At 39.0% G+C, this 22116-nt stretch overlaps 1 protein-coding gene across 1 annotated transcript in view; it reads left to right on the top strand.

Annotated features, from left to right (window-relative positions):
• HYDIN (HYDIN axonemal central pair apparatus protein) overlaps nt 1–22116 on the top strand; it is a 415120-nt gene that overhangs the window by 72687 nt on the left and 320317 nt on the right. Inside the window, exons 3-4 of the mRNA XM_088830541.1 lie at nt 19401–19558; nt 20680–20805. Of these exons, the coding sequence (XP_088686667.1) occupies nt 19424–19558; nt 20680–20805 (261 nt within the window). The 5' untranslated portion in view covers nt 19401–19423. The remainder of the gene's footprint in view (nt 1–19400; nt 19559–20679; nt 20806–22116) is intronic.

Raw genomic sequence — 22116 nt, 5'->3', positions numbered from 1 at the left:
GTTCTTTCTTCTTGGACTCACACCTTCTGGATGACCAGAATATTTGGATCCATGTGAGCTTCTGCAGAGACCTTGTTATGTGCCAGTCATATTCAAATGTGGGCTTGGTAAGAGCAGAATAATTTATATATGGAATTCCTGTCCTTGGTTTCATAATCCTATATCTGATGATTTTTCATGATTTCCAGCTTTCTAGGCATCCTGGAGAGTACATCTGATGGTACAAATGAGTTAATCTATATATTATATGTAAATACAAAATGTATAAACTTACTCTCTTTTATCCTAATAGAAGTGAGGCATTTTTTACTGGTTTTGGAAATAAAGCTCCTGACTTTGCATAGTAGTTATTTATAAATCATCTTCCTAATTGCCAGGAGTAATTTTCAGGTAAATGTATAAGTCCTAAAAATATAACAGTTATCACTGGAGAGTGTCAGATTTCAAGTGACAGAATCTTACTTCAAGTTTCAGTACTGCTTAAACAAAATAAGAAATTTATTAGTTTGTGTAGTTGGGACACTAAGACACTAGGATGGCTCATAAGATCAAAAGATGAGCTGTAGATATCAGGGCCTCAAAGTTTAGAACTGCTTTCAGTATGGTTATGATTCACTTATATTCATCTTTGTTCCCGCCTGTCATCTGTCCATCCTGCTGACATTTCTGCTTTTATCTACATGGCATTGTCCTGCAGAAAACTTTCTCCACGAAGTGGGGAAGATGCCTGCTGATATCTTTAAATTCATTTTCAGCCCAAAAGGTCCAAAAAAGAACTTCTCTTTCACAGTGTTCAACTATCACTCAAGAGAAGATTCCAGTTGACACTGTTAGGGTCACATTGCTCACACTCAGGAACAAGCAGAGCATAGGAGAACAGGTTATTATGATTGGCCAGGTCTGCCTCCACCTCTGGACAGGGCAATGGGTTCTTACAGAAGGAACAAGAATGGGAGGGGGAAATTAATACTGGACAACTCAAATCCTTTACAATCGTTACAAAGCATTCAGTTCAGTTCAGTTCAGTCACTCAGTCGTATCCGACTCTTTGTGACCCCATGAATCACAGCACTCCCTGTCCATCACCAGCTCCTGGAATTCATTCAAACCCACCTCCATCGAGTCAGTGATGCCATCTATCCATCTCATTCTCTGTCGTTCCCTTCTCCTCCTGCCCCCAATCCCTCCCAGCATCAAAGTCTTTTCCAGTGAGTCAACTCTTCACATTAAATACTGTTAAAAAGTATTCCTAACTGAGTATTCATTCTTGAATCCAAGTAACATAAGCAGATTTGAGAAAATGATCCACTAAACCCATTATAGTATCATATGAGAAGATATTTTCTCATGTTAGAAAAATTCTGTAGAGGAATTGATATAGCACACTGGAGGAGGGAACAATTGAATTAGGGATTTCTTTTTTTGTTAGGAAAAGAAATTAATACACCCAAGATTTTCCTTTGCTTAGTTAGATTTCTTTCACAAAGAAGTCATTAAGAGATCATCGACTGTTCAGTTCAGTTCAGTTGCTCAGTCGTGTCCGACTCTTTGTGACCCCATGAATCACAGCACGCCAGGCCTCCCTGTCCATCACCAACTCCCGGAGTTCACTCAAACTCATGTCCACAGAGTCGGTGATGCCATCCAGCCATCTCATTCTCTGTCGTCCCCGTCTCCTCCCACCCCCAATCCCTCCTAGCATCAGACTCTTTTCCAATGAGTCAACTCGTTGCATGAGGTGGCCAAAGTATTGGAGTTTCAGCTTTAGCATCAGTCCTTCCAATGAACACCCAGGATTGATCTCATCTAGAATGGACTGATTGGATCTCCTTGCAGTCCAAGGGACTCTCAAGAGTCTTCTCCAGCACCACAGTTCAAAAGCATCAATTCTTTGGCGATAGCTTTCTTCGTAGTCCAACTCTCACATCCATACATGACCACGGGAAAAACCATAGCCTTGACTAGACGGACCTTGGTTGGCAAAGTGATGTCTCTGCTTTTTAATATGCTGTCTAGGTTGGTCATAAGTTTCCTTCCAAGGAGTAAGCGTCTTTTAATTTCATGGCTGCAATCAGCATCTGCAGCGATTTTGGAGCCCCCAAAAATAAAGTCTGACACTGTTTACTCTGTTTCCCCATCTATTTCCCATGAAGTGATGTGACCTGTAGCTTATTTTTAAATTATTTTTTATTTTGCTAAACCAGCAGGAGTGCCATTTCATGTTATTATTAAAATAAACCTTCATTGATATAATGGTTAGATCCAAAAAAGGGATTTTAGTTATCAGTAAATGGTAATTTTAATATCTCTTCTTCACTGCAACAAATTCATAAATAAATATGCATTTGTTTATGAATTTTCTGTAAGCATATAAAATAGATTACTTTGAGTGATGTGCATTTGTATGTGAATTGAAGCAAATTCTCCAAATGAACATTCATCAAGTGTTTCATGAAACTAAAGGCATTCAGAAACCAAAGGCATTCTCACCGTGCTTTTGCAAGCCTACCGGTTTTTAGACTCTGGTGGTAACAGAATCAATGGCATATAAATTAGCAGTTATTTTATTTTATAAAGAAAACATGGATTTAAAATAGCTTGTCTTCCATGTTTAAATTAGTATATTTGATAAAATGAACAGGTCTGTCAAAAACTGCTTTTACATGTTATGGTCTGAAACTATAACTCTTGTTATTTATGCTATAGTAATACATTACATTAATTAATTGAATAAAGTAGGGAAAAACAGTAGACCATTCAGGTATGACATAAATCAAATCCCTTACGACTGTACAGTGGAAGTGACAAATAGATTCAAGGGATTAGATCTGATAGACAGAGTGCCTGAAGAACTATGGACAGAGGTTCGGGACGTTGTACAGGAGGCAGGGATCAAAACCATCCCCAAGAAAAGGAAATACAAAAAGGCAAAATGGTTGTCTGAGGAGGCCTTACAAATAGCTATGAAAAGAAGAGAAGTAAAATGCAAAGGAGAAAAGGAAAGATGTACCCATTTGAATACAGAGTTCCAAAGAATAGCAAGGAGAGATAAGAAAGCTTTCTTCAGTGATCAGTGCAAAGAAATAGAGGAAAAAAATAGAATGGGAAAGACTAGAGATGTCTTCAAGAAAATTAGAGATGCCAAGGGAACCTTTTATGCAGAGATGGGCACAATAAAAGACAGAAATGGTCTGGACCTCGGCTCTGGCGGCGCAGATGCGGGAGACGCCCGCCTCCGGCGGCGCCGACGCGGGAGACGCCCGGCTCCGGCGCAACCGACCACGTGCAGAATCGTGGCTGAGATGAGCTACCCCTCGCCCAGGGTTAGGGTGGTGGCCGAGAGGAGCTGTACCACGTTCAGGAGGCGGTGGCTGCTTGGGCACCGGAGGGCCGAGAGGAGCTGATCTACATTCAAAGCAGGAGGCGCGGCCTTGAGGAGATACCCCTCGTCCAAGGTAAGGTACAGCGGCTGCGCCTTGCTGGAGCAGCTGGGAAGAGATACTCCACGACCAAGTGGAATATAAGAATCCAGTGTTCTGGGGAGGAAGGAACAAGATGGCGGAGGGATAAGATGGCAAGACCACTTTTTCCCCCACAAATTCATCAAAAGAACATTTGAACGTGGAGCAAAGTCCACAAAACAACTTCTGAATACTGGCAGAGGACATCAGGCTCCCAGAAAATCAGCCCATTGTCTTCTAAAGGAGAGAGAAGAAATCCAGCTCCACCCACCAGAACACCGACACATGCTTCCCTAACCAGGGAACCCGGACAAGTCACCTGTCCAACCCCACACACAGCGAAGAAACTACGTAATAAAGAGAACTCCACAAACTGCAAGAAGAGGGAAAGGCCACCCCAAGCAAAGCAATATAAGCAAGATGAAGAGGCAGAGAAATACCCAGCAAGTAAAGGAACAAGATAATTGCCCACCAACACAAACAAAAGAAGAAGATAGAGGGAATTTACCTGATAAAGAATTTCAAATTTTGATGGTGAAAATGATTCAAAATCTTGAAAGCAAAATGGAGTTACAGATAAATAACCTGGAGAAAAGGATTGAGAAGATGGAAGAAAGATTTAATAAGAACTTAGAAGAAATAAAAAAGAGTCACTATACAATGAATAATGCAATAGATGAGATCAGAAACACTCTGGAGGGAACAAACAGTAGAATAACAGAGGCAGAAGACAGGATAAGCGAACTAGAAGATAGAATTGTAGAAATAAATGAAACAGAGAGGAAAAAAGAAAAACGAATTAAAAGAAATGAGGACAATATTAGAGTCCTCTGGGACAATGTTAAACGCTCCAACATTCGAATCATAGGAGTCCCAGAAGAAGAAGACAAAAAGAAAGACCATGAGAGAATACTTGAGGAGATAATAGTTGAAAACTTCCCTAAAATGGGGAAAGAAATAATCACCCAAGTCCAAGAAACCCAGAGAGTCCCCAACAGGATAAACCCAAGGCGAAATACTCCAAGACACATATTAATCAAATTAACAAAGATCAAACACAAAGAACAAATATTAAAAGCAGCAAGGGAAAAGCAGCAAATAACGCATAAGGGGATTCCCATAAGGATAACAGCTGATCTTTCAACAGAAACTCTTCAGGCCAGAAGGGAGTGGCAAGACATACTTAAAGTGATGAAAGAAAATACCCTACAGCCCAGATTACTATACCCAGCAAGGATCTCATTCAAATATGAAGGAGAAATCAAAAGCTTTACAGACAAGCAAAAGCTGAGGGAATTCAGCATCACCAAACCAGCTCTCCAACAAATGCTAAAGGATCTTCTGTAGACAGGATACACAGAAAGAGTGTATAAACTTGAACCCAAAGCAATAAAGAAAATGGCTACGGGATCGTACTTATCAATAATTACCTTAAACGTAAATGGGTTGAAATTTTCAAAAAGGCTAGGAAACAATTCTCATAGCCATCAATAGTTCAGTGTTGAGTTCATGAATAGTTTTTAAGTTTGGGACAAACTGTAGTATTTGCTATTTGAAGTACTATTTGTAACTGGCATATTACGATGTAACATTGGTCTTCATTTCCATCTTAAAACGCCTAAAAATGCCTAACAGGTTTTTAGATTTGTGAATTTTAGTTGAAATGTATTTTACGATGTTACTAAACCTGCAGAAATATTGAAATATTTCAGAGAACTTATTCACTGTACGTTTAACTTATTTTATTTATAAAAGTTATGAACTGTAGAAAGTTTTACTTGTTGGGTCAAATGCTTGTTGCTTCAAATGCTTGTTGCATTTGAAGTGCTAGTTACAAGAAAATCAAATACCTTCAATGTATAAATGCTATTAAGTTTTTAAAGGACTCTGGAGTATAAGTAAGTTTGTTTAAAGAAATTTAGTCTGTTCAACTTGAAAAAAATAAATAAATAAAATTGGAAAAAAAAAAAAAAAAAGAAATGGTCTGGACCTAACAGAAGCAGAAGATATTAAGAAGAGGTGGCAAGAATACACAGAAGAACTATACAAAAAAGATCTTAATGACCCAGATAATCACGATGGTGTGATCACTCACCTAGAGCCAGACATCCTGGAATGCGAAGTCAAGTGGGCCTTAGGAAGCATCACTATGAACAAAGCTAGTGAAGGTGATGGAATTCCAGTTGAGCAATTTCAAATCCTAAAAGATAATGGTGTGAAAGTGCTGCCCTCAATACACCAGCAAATTTGAAAAACTCAGCAGTGGCCACAGGACTGCGAAAGGCAATGCCAAAGAATGCTCCAACTACTGCTCAATTGCACTCATCTCACATACTAGTAAAGTAATGCTCAAAATTCTCCAAGCGAGGCTTCAACAGCACATGAACCATGAACTACCAGATGTTCAAGCTGGTTTTAGAAAAGGCAGAGGAACCAGAGATCAAATTGCCAACATCCATTGGATCATTGAAAAAGCAAGAGAATTCCAGAAAAACATCTACTTCTGCTTTATTGACTATGCCAAAGCCTTTGACTGTGTAGATCACAATAAGCTGTGGAAAATTCTTGAAGCATGGGAATGCCAGACCACCTGACCTCCCTCCTGAGAAATCTGTATGCAGGTCAAGAAGCAACAGTTAGAACTTGACATGGGACAACAGACTGGTTGCAAATTGGGAAAGGAGTATGTCACTGCTATATATTGTCACCCTGCTTGTTTAACTTATATGCAGAGTACATCATGAAAAATGCTGGACTGGATGAAGCACAAGCTGGAATCAAGATTGCCAAGAGAAATATCAATAACCTCAGAGATGCAGATGATACCACTCTTATAGCAGAAAGTGAAGAAGAACTAAAAAGCCTCTTGATGAAAGTGAAAGAGGAGAGTGAAAAGGTTGGCTTAAAACTCAACATTCAGAAAACTAAGATCATGGCATCTGGTCCCATCACTTCATGGCAAATAGATGGGGAAACAATGGAAACAGTGATAGACTTTATATTTTGGGGCTTCAAAATCACTGTGAATGCTAATTGCAGCCATGAAATTAAAAGGTGCTTGCTCCTTGGAAGAAAAGTTATGACCAACCTAGACAGCACATTAAAAAGCAGAGACATTACTTTACCAATAAAAGTCCATCTAGTTAAAGTTATGGTTTTTCCAGAGGTCATGTATGGATGTGAGAGTTGGACTATAAAGAAAGCTTAGCGCTGAAGAATTGATGCTTTCGAACTGTGGTGTTGGAGAAGACTCTTGAGAGTCCCTTGGACTGCAAGGAGATCCAACCAGTCCATTCTAAAGGAAATCAGTCCTGAAAATTCATTGGAAGGACTGATGCTGAAGCTGAAACTCCAATTCTTTGGCCATCTGATGTGAAGAATTGACTCATTTGAAAAGACCTTGATGCTAGGAAAGATTGAAGGAGGGAGGAGAAGGGGACGACAGAGGATGAGATGGTTGGATGGCATCATCGACTCAATGAACATGAATTTGAGTAAGTTCTGCGAGTTGGTGATGGACAGGGAGGCCTGGCATGCTGCAGTCCATGGGTTGCAAAGAGTTGGACCTGACTGAGTGACTGAACTGTACTGATCATTGAGAAAGAAAACAATAAATGGTTCAACTGCCCATTAATCATTAAACAAATATTTATTGATTCCATGCCTGGCACTGTTAATGTATTAGGCATATATACTAGTGGTGAGCGCAATGGTTGAGGTGTCTGAACTCAGAAAACTTTCTTTCTGGTGAAGACAGATATAAAAATCTAGTTACACAGGCAATTTATTCATTATATGAGAAGTGCAGTTACTATGGGAACATATAACTCGGGGCCTTCAGGGTGGTCAGGGAAGGCTTTCTAGAGGCAGTGATGTTTCAACTGAGACCTGTAGGATGAGTCTAAGCAGGGGGGAGGGTATAGAATGGGAGGAGAGAGTTTCAGAAGTTTTTACCCCTAAGCAACCCTGTAGTTGGATCAGGGGAAATGGAGAAGCCTGAGAACCTAGTCAAAATGGGGACAGAGTGTACCAGTAGGGCTAATGGACTTGGAAGAAGAGACTGGATATTCCAGAGATGAGAACAGTGCATTTTACCATGTCATCTGAGGGTGTCTGTGATAAGTGTGTCTCATAATCCAGATCCATACATGGATCAAGACTCTTTCTGAAAAAGACAAAGGTCTGTCTAGTCAAAGCTATGGTTTTTCCAGCAGTCATGTATAGATGTGAGAGTTGGAACATAAAGAAGACTGAGCTCTGAAGAATTGATGCTTTTGAACTGTGGTGCTGGAGAAGACTCTTGAGAGTCCCTTGGACTGCAAGGAGATCCAACCAGTCAACCCTAAAGGAAATCAGTCCTGAATGTTCATTGGAAGGACTGATTTTGAAGCTGAAACTCCAATACTTTGGCCACCTGATGCTGAGAGCCAACTCTTAGAAAAGACCCTGATGCTCAGAAGGATTGAAGGCAAAGAAGAGAAGGGGATACCATAGGACAAGATCATCACCGACTCAGCAGACATGAGTGTGAGTAAGCCCCGGGAGTTGGTGATGGACAGGGAAGCCTGGCGTGCTGCAATCCATGGGGTCACGAAGAGTCAGACACAGCTGAGCGACTGAACAACAGCAAAGCTCGGAGAGTCTCGATTTCAAAAATTTTTGCTTTTGGGGTTCTTAAGGTGAGAAGGAGCTAGAAAAACATGCCTTTGGCTGCTTGATAGACAAATTAAAAATGTTTTCTTTGGGGCACTAAAATTCTGCAAGTAGCTATTCAGTGTTAGCACACTAAGTGTGCATCTCAGCTAACGGTAATTGTATCTCAACTTTTACCTGAAATGAGACAATCAAGATGTCAAGATATCAGCTCTGTATATCTTAGATAAGTGGCATGAATGGGATATCCAGGTAATTTCAGACATCTGAGCCTCTAAGTAGACTTCTACTTGTCCTGGGTGCTGTTTGTATTGTGCTTATTTTATATTTTATCTTCAAAGTTTCAGAAAAGTTGGAGTATTGGAAAATTCTTTAGGCCTGGGTCAGGGTTTCTCCCCTTATACCATCTACACTCAGTGAATGAGGATTTCTGCTTCTCAGAATGGTAGACTAGGTAATACAGGCCCACCCTCCTGCTGAGGGTGATTGCAAAAAGTGGACAGATTATAAACAAAGGCCTGCTTCAAGTTTAGAAGGTTAACAAATAGTGAAGTTATCAGGCCACGTCCAAGGGCAACAGCAACCCAGGGACTATCCTTTTATAATAAACCAGTGATCTAGTAAGTAAAATGTTTCTCTGAGTTCTGAGGGCCACTGTAGCAAACTAATTGAACCTGAGGCTGGGGTTGTGGAAACTTCTGATTTACAGTCAGTGGGTCAGAAGCACACACGCTGGGCTTGCAACTAGTGTCTGAAGTGTGGGGGCAGTCTATAGGACTAACACTTAACCTGTGGAATTTGATGTCATCTCTATGTAGATAAATTGCTTGCTATTGTGGGGAACACCCCTCCTGCCCCCGCCACACCACTCACAGAAACACACATGCATTTTGGAATTGGTGACCAGAACAAAATTCAAAATGCATCTCTATTTTTCTTTTCTTCAGCCTGGTCAAATAAGAGGATTCTTTCTGAAATTTGTCTCTCTTTTATCTGCCTAGGCTATAAGCCACACATCCTGCAGAGACAGATTGTTTTCAGGACATATTTCAGGGGAAAAGAGCAAAGCCCAATGTGAAACCTATGAAATTGAAGAAACCCAATTTAAAAGAGACCCTACACATAAGAAACCAAGAAGCATAGCAGCTTTAGAAACAGAAGAAAACCAGAAGCAGCAGCAGGATTAAAATATGAAAATTAATCCTTTTACTCCAAATGCCTAGAGAACCCCTCACTGGTAACAAGTCATGTTGCATTTACTTAAGCATTTTCTGCAGTTTTTTCCTTCAGTATTTTCCTGCTAAAATGGTACTGTGGGATAAAGAAATATTTATCAACATCCCAGAGTATGTAATGGCCCCTGTCCTTACTTTAGCAGTAGCAGAACTTGAAGACATGTAAGCAGTTTCATATGATGCTCTTACTTATTTTTAGCAAGCAAGGTTTAATTAAATGGAATTTCCATCTTTTCAATTTTTTTTTTAAACCAAACTTTCTGACAGTAACACTGCTGCTGCTGCTGCTGCTAAGTCACTTCAGTCATGTCCGACTCTGTGTGTCCCCATAGACGGAAGCCCACCAGGCTCCCCCGTCCCTGGGATTCTCCAGGCAAGAACACTGGAGTGGGTTGCCATTTCCTTCTCCAGTGTGTGAAAGTGAAAAGTGAAAGTGAAGTCGCTCAGTTGTGTCCGACCGTTAGCGACCCCACGGACTGCAGCCTACCAGGCTCCTCCATCCATGGGATTTTCTAGGCAATAGTACTGGAGTGGCTTGCCATTGCCTTCTCCATAACACTAAGAACAATTATATGCCAAGTACTGTACAAAGTGACATATAGTTATTATGTCATTTAATCCTCCTAATAAAACATATGAGATAGATGTGGAAGATGGTTCCAAGATGGCTCCCAGTGATCCTTGCTGCTGCTGCTGCTGCTACTCCTACTCAGTCACATCAGTCGTATTGGACTCTGTGTGACCCCATAGATGGCAGCCCACCAGGCTCTGCTGTCCCTGTGATTCTCCAGGCAAGAACACTGGAGTGGGTTGCCATTTCCCTCTCCAATGCATGAAAGTTGAAAGTGAAAGTGAAGTCACTCAGTCATGTCCGTCTCTGGGACCCCATGGACTGCAGCCTACCAGGCTACTCCGTCCATGGGAGTTTCCAGGCAAGAGTACTGGAGTGGGTCTCCAGTGCTTTCTCCGCCCAACGATCCTTCAGTTCACTTCAGTTGCTCAGTTGTGTCCGACTTACTTCCTGGTAATTACGTCCCTGTGTGGCCTTTCTCATATGGAATAGGGCTGATCTGTGTGATTAATAGATCTTGCCTAAATGATAGTGTGTGAATTCTGGGCCACAGAGGACACAACGCAGTTTCTCCCTTTGTCTCTGGGACTGCTCTCTGTGGAAGTAGTCAGTCATTGTGCCATGAGGACACTGAGGCATCCCTGTTGACAGGCCCATGAGGGAAGGGCCTGAAACCAACAGCCAGGAACAACATGCTAGCTGTGTGAGTGAGCCACCTTGAAAGTGTGTGTAGCAACCCTTGCTACCATCTTTGCATCCTCGCCGAAGAATTGATGCTTTTGAACTGTGGTGCTGGAGAAGACTCTTGAGAGTCCCTTGGACTGCAAGGAGATCCAACCAGTCCATTTTAAAGGAGATCAGTCCTGGGTGTTCATTGGAAGGACTGATGCTAAAGCTGAAACTCCAATACTTTGGCCACCTCATGCGACGAGTTGACTCACTGGAAAAGACTCTGATGCTGGGAGGGATTGGGGGCAGGAGGAGAAGGGGCCAACAGAGAATGAGATGGCTGGATGGCATCACCGACTCTGTGGACATGAGTTTGAGTGAACTCCGGGAGTTGGTGATGGACAGGGAGGCCTGGCGTGCTGTGATTCATGGGGTCGCAAAGAGTCAGACACGACTGAGCAACTGAACTGAACAGAGACTCCAAGCCAGGTTCTATTTCCTAAGCTGGATGAGAATGCATTTTTCTCTGTTTTCTTTCGAAGAAGATACTGTGTCATGCCTACTGAACATTTATGTAACTGGACTGTTAGGTAGAAACCCTGGAAGGAGCTGGAAGTTTATTTTCAAATTAAGGAAAAAGAGGGAAATTGTTCCTCTGTGAAATGTTTTGACCTCGTAAAAACTCTCTTTTAATGAGTATGATTTAATATTAAATTCAATTCAACAAATACTAATTGAGTCCCTTTGTGGCAGTCACACATGGTCTGTACAATGAAGGAGCTTATATTCTTGAGGTAGACACAGGCTTGTTAGCAGATAGTTGTAGTACAATATATTACATTCAGTAAGAGTCATGTGCAAAGGACAAAGCGATTGGCATTCTTTGAATGCATTAGGGAAAGCCTTACTTCTGGGGACCCTTGAAGTAAGTTTTACAGGATGAATAGAAGTTCACAAGGCAGAGAGGGATATGAATGTAAAAAGAAAGGATGAGTCTGTTTAAAGGTATAGAGGTATGAAATAGCCTGGCAATTTGGGGATTGTGAAAGCCATTTCATTGATTAAACACATTTATTAAATAAGCGTGTGTATGAGGCACTGTGCTGGATTCTGGGAATGCAGTGATAAGAAACAGAAAATCCTTGTACTCAGGAAACTTAACAGTCTCAGGGCAGAAAAGGAGATGGATAGGTGGCTATGATAGGGTGAGCATGAGAACCTGTGAGGTCAGTAAACAAGTGGCAGCCCTGGATAGTCAGGGAAGCCTTTCTGAAAGAGGCCACATCTTGATTCCAGAAAGACAAGCTGGATTTAACTGGAGAGAGGGGTGTAGGGTAGAAGAAAGGCATTCCAGGTGTTATGTGTAAGTCTGGAGGTGTGTGAGCCCCTGAGACTTGGTGAGTTGTGAGTTGAGCATAAAGTGCAAGAAGGGCAGGTTCCTGGAATGGATGTCATGCTGAGAGCCTCATGGAGTATTCCGGACTAAAGGATTTCAGGCAGGGGAATGGCATTACCAGGTTTTCCCCTTAGAATAGTCCTTTGTGGCTGCAGTGTAGAGAGTGACTAGGCTGTGGGAGTGGAGTGGGAGTGGAGACCTGGAGGCAGGGAGGTCAGTTAAGCTGTTGCAGTCACCCAGACAAGCCATGAGAGTAACATTAATAAAGGAAGGCAGCAGGGATGAAAAGGCATAGGTCAGTTTGTGAGATATTAGGGGATAGAATCTCAGGGTAGAGGCAGAATAGTGTCCCCGTTGATGGTGTGGACTCTGGAACCAGAATGACTGCTTCTCCGTGCAGCTGTCCCCTTTCCTAGTGTGGGAACTGGGGCAGGTTACTTACCTCCTCTGTGCCTCTGTTTTCTTATCTGTGATACGGGGAGACTAATAGTACCCACATCTAAGTTGTTGTCATAATACGCAGGTGATTGATAGGTATGTGGTATTATGGTATTATTTAATCATGGTATTAATTTGCGTTTTCCTGATATCGAGTGATGTTGAACAGCTTTTCATATGCTTTTTGTGTTTGATACATCTTCAATGAAATGTCTCCATGTCCTTTGTCCATTTTCTAATTGGACTGTGTGTTAGGTAGAATAATGTCACTTTTCCACCAAGTATGTCCATGTTGAGTCTTCCAATCCATGAACATAGATCTCCTTTTACTTGGATACTCTCTGATTTTTTAAATTGGCTCTTTGTCATTTTTAGTATACAAGTCTTCTATATGTTTTTTTCAACTTACACTTACTTTGTTTTTGAAGGAATGACAGTTACAGATGGTATCGTATTTTGGTTTCCACATCTTTATTGTTAGTATATAGAATTATGAATGATGTTTGCATGTTTTTACTCGTTAGTTCTAGGAGGTTTGTTGTAGATTCTTTGGGAATATCTATGTAGACAGTTATGCCATCTGCATTTAAGGAGAGTTTTTTTTCTTGTTTTCTGCTCTACATGTTTTTTATTTCTTTTTTTTTCCTTCTCCTAGCACGACTAGAACTTCCAATACTATGTCTGATAGCCATGGTTAGAGTGGACCTCCTTGCCTTGTTCTCAGTCTTCACAAGGAAACCATGCAATCTTTTACCATTCACTATGATGTCAACTGGGCTTCCCAGGTGGCTCAGTGGTAAAGAATCTTCCTGCCAATGCAGGAGTTGGGGTTCGACTGGGTTGGGAAGATCCCCTGGGGAAGGGAATGGCTACCCACTCCAGTATTCTTGCCCGGGAAATCCCATGGACAGAAGAGCCTGGCATGCTACAGTCCATGGTGTTGCAAAAGAGTTGGACATGACTTAGTGACTAGTCATCAACAGTGATGTCAGCTGTAAGGTTTTTTGTATATTTTCTTTATTATGTTCCTCTATATTCCTAGTTTTCTGGGAGTTTTTTTTTTTATCATGAATGTTGTTGAATTTTGTCAGATGCTTTTACTACATAAATTGATACGATCATATGATGTTTCTTCTTTAGCCTGCTAATGTGATGGATTACATTGAAATTTGAGTGTTGAACCAGACTTATATTCCTGGAATTAAACTATTTGGTCATGGCATATAATAATTTTTCATATTGCTAAATAACTTGTTAAGATTTTTAATATTTTATTAAACTTTTTTTTCACTTATATTCATGAAGGATACTGGTTTTTAGGTGTTTTTTGGGTACTACTTTCTTTGGTTTTGTCTTCAGTTTAGTTCAGTTCAGTCGCTGTCATGTCCGACTCTTTGCCTCATAAAATGAATTGTAAAGTGTTCCCTTCTTTTCCATTTTCTGAAAAAGATAGATAGTATTGGTGTTAATTCTTCTTTAAATGTTTCCTATAATTCTCCAGTGAAACTATCTATGCCTAGAAATTTCTTTTTTTTTGAGTTATAAAATTATGAATTCTTTTTCCATAATACTTTGAGTTATTCAGATTATCTGTTCATATTAAGTTGTGGTAGTATGTTCTTTGAGAAATCGAAGCAATACATCTAAGTTGTCAAATTTATGAGTGTGCAGCTGTTTATAGTGTTTCCTTATTATTCTTCTGATATCTATATTGTTTGTCCTTTTTTATTAAATTCCTAATTTGGTAATTTGTGTCTTCTTTCTTTGCTGGAGGTTTGTCAGTATTATTGGTTTCTCCAGAGAATCAGATCTTTGATTAATTCTCTCTATTGCTTTTCTGTTTTTAATTTTACTGATTTCTGTTCTTATCTTTATTATTTGCTCCTGTTTGCTTTTGTTTTATTTGGTCATCTTTTTTTATTTCTGGACTTAGACGCTTAGATGACATAATTGACTTTTACTCTTTTCTAATGTAAATATTTAGTGTTATAACTCTCAACCTCCTCCAAATTTTGAACTGTTGTATTTTCATTTTCAGTCAATTCAACATACTTTTGGTTTTCCTTCTCTGATTTATGTTTATTTAGAAATTTATTGTTTAGTTTCTAAGTATTTGGAGATTTTGTGTTGTCTTTCTGTTGTGTGTTTCTAATTTGATTTCACAGTGGTTAACCAGCAATGATTCCAGTTCTTTTAACTTTGTTGAATTTTGTTTCGTTTCCTGGAAAATTATCTATCTTTGTATATGTTCCTTGGATACATGAAAAGCATGTACATTTCTGCTGCTGTTGGGCAGATTGTTCAATAAATATTGATTAAATCATGTTGGTTGTGTTTAGTTCCTCTATCTTGTTAATTTTCTGCTTAATACTTACATTAATTGTTGAGAAAGGAATGTTGAAATCTCCAGTTACAATTGTGGATTTGTATAGTTGTTTTAATTTTTTGCATCATATATTTTGAAGCTTGGTTCAAGTCATATATTTTATAAGTTGTCTGGTGCATTTATAATTATGATTGTTGTGTCTTTTTGGTAGATTCACCCTTTGACATTACATAATGTCCCTTTTTGTTCCTGGTCATTTTCTTTAATTTGAAGTCAACTTTATCTAATATTATTATAGCCCTTCTTGGTTTCTTTTGACCAACATTTGCATGATATGCCTCTTCTCTCCCTTTGCTTATGATCTATGTATGTCATTATTGTTGGAGCGATTCTCTTAATTCATAACTGTCCTCCCCAACCCCTCTCAGGTGTTCATATTTGCACACATGCACTGTTTACTAGTTTAGTGAAGTGGGTCATTTTCCTGTAACATTTTCTACATTCTTGATATGCCTTAATTATGTTCTTACACATGTTCCTCCATTTCCTGATCTCCTGTACCCTAGCTGGTAGATCTAGAGATTAATTAGATTTAGGTTAAGATTTGTGTTAATAGTGCTACACAGGTGGTGCTGTGTACTACATCACGTCAGGAGGCACATAATATGTCTGGTTTTCACTCTTTTAGTGTTAAGATTGATGTAGAGGGCTCAGGTGTTGTTAGCTTGTTTGAGCCATTATAAAGTTCTTTAACAACATCCTTCCTAATGGTTCTGGCATTGATGATCCTTCGTTTCATTAGAGGCTGAAAATGGTGATTATTTTTCTGTCATTTCTTCTGCATTTATTAGCTGGAGTTCGTCTATGAAGAATAATTTTCCCTCATAAACTATTTGGATAACTTATGATGCAATTTGTACAGAAAGGGACAGGATAAATGGTTGATTCTTCCCTGTTATTATTTCCAAAATAATTAGTTTTGTGTCCTAGCAACTTCCAAAGGTGACCAATGATTTTTTTTTTTTTTTAGTATCTTTTTTGAACTTGGAGTTTTAAAGACGAATCCATTGCACACTTTTGTTTTTGTTTTTCCCAAATTGTCCTGTCTTTGGTGAATGAAAACTCCTTCAAATTGCTCTGGGCTCCTTAGATTCAACCCCACGTTCTTGTTTTTCAGTATAGTGGAATATCCCAAGTTCATCTTATCCATTTCATGCCCCAGACCTTGAGTTACTCATTTCTCTAAGGAGTATGGTTTCTTTTAGTGAGAAGTAGTATTTAAAGACCACATTACGTCCTGGGACTGTCATCGCTTACTGAGCTTTCATTGCTTCTAGGGTCTTTCAGTAGGCAGGTTGTTTAAAAGGAGAAAATAATCATGAGCTGAAACTCATATTTGCAATTTAAATTTAAGATTATAGTATTTCTTAATATAAGAACTTTTATGGTTTTTTTTAATGTTGAATTGCTTGAGTCCTAACAATATTTATATTGCTACTTGTTTTTAAAATATTATTACCAATATTATGACAATAAAACTACTATCCAATGATGATATGTAGTCAAAAATCATGTTTTAAGGTTGTTTAGAATAATTGTTTTTTCTTTGTAGTTATGACACCAACTTAATATACAGCAAGGTTTGTTTCACTTTTCAACTTTTAAGGACTGATTTTTTTTTAATGTTTTAAAATATATTTTAACAGGTTTATTGAGATACAATAATTCACATTTAATTCAGGATGCAATTCATCCATTTAAAGTGTACATACAATCCACAGTTTTTAGTATATTCACAAACACGTGCAATTATTACCATAGTCAGTTGTAAACATTTTCATTTCAAAAAGAAATCCCATACCTTTTAGTTGTCACTCTTCTATCCCTTCATTCCTCCCAGACCTTTGCAATGACTAATCTACTTTTTCTCTATAGAGACTGTCCTGTTCTGGTCACTTCATGTGAATGGACTCACACAATATGTATTTTTGTGTGTGTGTGACTGGCTCATTTTACTTAATAAAATGTTTTTGAGGTTTTTCCAAGTCTCTGTGATCCAAGGGAGTGCTTCAGTCTCACCCTTGGTTCCGGGATTTTCTCAAAGGTGTCTTGTCTATGGATAAATGCTGTTAATAGATGGTCTTTATGTGAGTGGGACTGAAGTTGGCAACTACCTATTCTACCATGCTGGTGATATCACAATTCCTATTTATAATAATTATGTATATTGTATGTGATTTATTGTTAGTCTTTATTTAGTATGTCATCTTTGCTTTTTCTAAAATTACTTTTGGTATTTAGGAGCTTTAATCTTTATGTTCAGCAGTTTTCTTTGTATGTAAACCCTTTATAGTGCCTATATTTTTATCTATTGCTGTATAACAAATTACCCCAGATTAATAGGTTAAAACAATATTTGTTTTCCCAGTTTCTGTAGGTCAGGAATCTAGAAGATGCTTAGCTGGGTGATTCCTACTTAGGGTCTCTCATGCATCTCCAGTCAAGCTGTTGGCCCAGACTGCAGTAATCTCAAGGCTCAACTGGGGCTGGCAACTCTGCCTTCATTCCCATGGTTGCTGGCAGGCCTTAGAAGATCCACTGCCAAGCCCACTCATGTCATTGCTGGCAGGCCTTGGTTCCTCACCACATGGGCCTCTCTATAGATTTCTCAGTGTCCTTACAGTATAGTAACTGGTGATCCAAGAGAGAGCCAGACAGGGCCCAAGATGGAACCAGTTCTCTTTATAATTGATCTCACATGTGACATCCATCACTTGTGCTGTTTTGTATTTGTTACAATACCTAAGTACAGCCCACACGCAAGGGGAGAAGGATTATATAAATACCTGAATGCTTAGAAACAGGTATCATTGGCTGCCATCACAGAGGCTTTCTACCACAAATCCCTTAATTCTTCTTTATTCTATCTCATTAAATGGTTTGATTCCTACCTCTTATACAACTACTAATAATCTTTATCTAGTTTTCGGCTTTCTTTTCTTAATTTCCATTTAAAATTGTGTCCTTTTGTTTGAATGAGCCCATCCTCTAGTATATTCTTCAGGAAGGGAACATGTTTATAATATTCCCTGGGCTTTGGCTTGTTCAAAACTCCTTTTCTGTAGCCTTGTGATGGAAGGAGAGCTTGGTTGCTTGTAAAATCTCTGGCTCAGGCTTTTGAAAGTTTTTGGAAAATATTCCTCCTCTGTTTTCCCATTTCATGGATTGCTTTTACAAAGTTAATGACATCTAGTTCTCTTGCTTTCATACATTATTTTGACTTTTTGTCTGGATGCTAATTTTAAAAATTCTTTAAGGTCTAGTAGTTCTTCTAAGATATGACTCAGAGTTGATCATTTTGGGTCAATCTTCCTGGGTAACCACCAATCCCTTTTGCTTGTTTTTTTATGGAAGATTTTCTTGGATTATAGTTTTAAATATTAGTTCTCCTCCTCCAGTACTTTATTTTTCTTCTTTATTGGCTCTAGTTATAGCATGTTAGAACTTCTTTGACTGTTTTCTATTTCAATCATCTTTTTTTTTTCTGATTGTTTTTCTAATTTTAAAATTTCGTATTCATTTCTTTGGGTGTTTTGTTGCTTTATTTCAGTGTCCCTTATTACATTTTCATTCATATCTATTTTCCTTTATGCTCCTCTTTCTCTTCCAGTTTGGTCTGGTAATGCCTTACTGTCTTTTGAACTTTTAATGATTTTAAGGATTTTTTATTTGATGTCATATCAAGCATTTCTCCCCCACAGGGTTAAAGAATCTAGCCTGCTATTACTAAAAATCGAAATCCCTACCTAGTCATAAGTGAAAGTGTGAAAGTGAAAGTCACTCAGTCATGTCCGACTCTTTGCAACCCCATGGACTGACTATATAGTCCATGGAATTCTCCAGGCCAGAATACTGGAGTGGGTAGCCTTTCCCTTCTCCAGGGGATCTTCCCAACCCAGAGATCGAACCCAGGTCTCCTGCATTGCAGGCAGGTTCTTTATCAGCTGAGCCACAAGGGAAGCCCCTACTTAGTCATAAATGGATTCCCAAAGTTGCAAATGTCCTGGTAGAAGTATAAGGAAATATATGCAATGGGGAAATGTCGTATTTCTTTGATTTGGAGGTATTGGGTGGCTGATTAATGCCTTATTTATTACTATAAACTTCAGAACATTTTCAGAAAATTCTTCCCCATATCATCTTATGCTGCCTTTTTCAATTCTCTGCCAGCTGCACAGGCCTGAAGCCTTATATTTATTCTGTTTGAAGGGTGTCATGAGAGAGAATTGTCAAATAAGCAGATAAAGTTGCAAACTATGAAGTATATTTGTTGAGCAGTTTTTGTTTATCAGGGGAAGATAAAAGTACCAAAATGTAAGAGCTGCTTGTGTTTTCATGTCTTCCCTGAGCTTAGTCCAGAATCACTTGTTTTGTCTAAAAGGGGTCCCAGGGTTTGGGATAAGGCTAACTCAAGACTGGCTCATGGAATAGACTCCTACAGTTAAGGCATTGGTTCCAAGTACTGGATGTATTTTTGAAGATCAGTATTTTCTAAACCTTCCTGTATTTGAAAAAGCTTCAAAAAATGTGACCTATATTCAGAAATTAACTGCATTTTTTCTAAAACTTTTTTCTTTTTTTTCATTCTTAGGTAAACAGAGGAAATAGCTAGAAATGACAAGTAGAAGTATTGAGGAGTCCATGGGGGCTGTTCATATGGGGTTAGTGAGAACACTTAAAGGATTCCAAAGCAAGATTTTACCACCCCTGAGTCCAAAGGTGGTTGCAGAAGATGAAGTAAATCGAATGGTAATGTATCAGAGAATTTCAGAGTAACTTATCTCCTCTGAGAGGAGAAGTATCTCTCAGAAAAAGTATCTTTCTCCTCTGGAGAATGACAATGGCTGCCTGGCATTCTCAGAATATCAAATATTCTCAGTTTAGTTAACATGGTAGCTTGCTACAGAGCATGGCTACCTTTTAAAGCCTGGGAAGTTTTTGAAATTACATACATCAAAGTAGAGGCTTAAATTGCTTACGTGAATCAGTTGAAGTAAGACTATACAGACAAAGCAATGAATAGTAATTGGTCTTGGGTAAGCCCTTGCTGGGTTATTTAAATGATAGGTAACATTTTTTTTCTCATAAGATTAGAAAGTGTTAAAGCATTTTATATTCTTATTTGGGTAAGTGGATGTGACTGACTGTTGTATCTGATGATCATCTGAGAGCTCTTTGGAAACAAGATATGAATGTGCTCTTATGATTTCTAAAAAGTTCAAGCTCATTCCTAATCAGCACAGTCACACTTCCCAGATCCTTTACATTTTCTAAGACTTCTCTTTAACCAGGTATAACATGCTGCTGCTGCTGCTGCTGCTGCTGCTAAGTTGCTTCAGTCATGTCCAACTCTGTGCGACCCCATAGATGGCAGCCCACCAGGCTCCTCCTCCTGGGATTCTCCAGGCAAGAGTACTGGAGTGGGTTGCCATTGCCTTCTCCAACACCCAAAAGCTTTGCTTGCATGTTGTAACTTCAGTTGAGAAACAGAAATATCTCAGACTCTTTAGCTCTGAAGCCCTTAAGTGATTTTAGAAACCTAGAGTTTTATGCTCTTCTGAGCATAAATGTTAAGCTCGTTGGACATTCTCCTGTGCAGTTTCTTGCCCTCCCTCTCCCCAACCCCATGTTCTTTTGTGTGATTCCTTTAAAATCATAAGGAAACGGCAGCCATATGTCATTTCAAATTATTGTGCAAAAAGCTTGTTTGTATTATTTAATTATTTTAAATGTTTTATAAGAGAACTTAGCAGCATTCCAGAATTATCCTGAAAGCTATAAACACAAATTATTCATTACCAGCACTTATGAAAACACTTTTTCAGTGTTACCATTTATGAATCTTCAGCTCCTGTTGTTTTCAATTCTAGCTGACACCCTCGGAGTTCCTGAAGGAAATGTCCCTCACCACAGAGCAGAGACTGGCCAACACCCGTGTGATGTGCCGACCGCAGATCATTGAACTTTTAGATATGAGGGAAACAACACATCAAAAGGTAGCTGCTTTCTGTTGTATTTGTGTATAAAGTAGATCCTGGAGTAATGTGACTGTTCTAAAACAGTAAGAACTAAGCAGTACTTACTGTTTATGGGCGAACTAATCCCTTATTGGATTTGTTTTATATATTCTTTTTCTACCTCTGTTGGTGTTGGTATCTATGATTTAACACCAAGAATTGCAGAGTATAAATAACTTTTGATTAGTCACATTTCTTCCTTAGCTACTTCCGAACACTATGGTTTACAGAGTAAGAGTAATCCTGAGTATTATATTAGTCAAGCCCAGTTAGGTTATCTTTCTAGAAAAAGAAGTCCCTGCTTAACTGAGCTGTCATTACTAGAAAGGAAGAAGAAACAATTCTTCATTGTTTATTAAAACAGGCATTTTTGTCTGTTCTGGCTCATTTCCAATAACAAATACATCCTTTTAGTCTGTAAAGAATAGCTATTTTGATATTTCTGTATTTGAATGTAAACCATATGATCCAGGCTTCAGGAACATGTTTTTAGAGTGGGTCTTATTTCCTACTTTTAAATTACTTTCTTGAGTTATATGCTTCAGTTTTTATGCACAAATTATGGTCTGAGCCTCCCTTAGTTGAACTCCTGGAGATTAGCCCCCTCTCAAAGGGTTCCTAGCTATTCCTGAGGGTTTTTCAGAGTGATTTCCCTCAAGAGGAGTGATTGCCTCAGGCTGTTTTGCTCTTCTTGGCATGCCATTGCCTCTCCTGTCTAGGATATGCATACAATTTAACTCTTTTTCTGAGCCCTGCCAGCTTTAGTTATTCACTGCTTCATCTTTTTCCCATAGCCATCCTCTAGCTTCAAGGGCAGGGAACACAGCTTCTTCCAAAGCTAGGGCTATCTGCTTCTTTCCCAGAGCATAACTAAAACCAGACTGTGTGTACTGTGTGTGTTGCTGCTTGTGTATGTGCTTTAGTGTATTCTGATTGAGGCTCTCAGTGTGCCACATCTCATCTTCCTTCTTCTATCTTCTGTTAGCTCAGTCAGTTATTTTTTACTTTATTTTCCCGAGTTTCATTTGTTTCTTATTTAAATAAGAGTCATACCCTTCTCATTTCCTCAAGAAGAGATTATGGAAACTGTATTTCCTTTATTTATACGTTTGACAATATTTGCTTATTGCCTTTAGAGGTGAACTGTAGACTTGTTGAATGTACAATTCTTGGGCCACATGTTTTCCCTATAAGAAAGAGCTTTGCAGGCATTTTCTTCACTACCTTCTGGTTTTAAATGATGATATGAGGGGAAAAGTGAAAGTGAAAGTTGCTCAGTCATGTCTGACT

Source organism: Moschus berezovskii, chromosome 22, assembly GCF_049115385.1.
Source record: "Moschus berezovskii isolate FMDL1 chromosome 22, NW_MosBer_1.0, whole genome shotgun sequence".
Classification (NCBI taxonomy): domain Eukaryota; kingdom Metazoa; phylum Chordata; class Mammalia; order Artiodactyla; family Moschidae; genus Moschus; species Moschus berezovskii.
The sequence above is the reverse complement of the archived record's forward strand: the minus strand, read 5'-3'. Positions and strand labels throughout refer to the sequence as shown.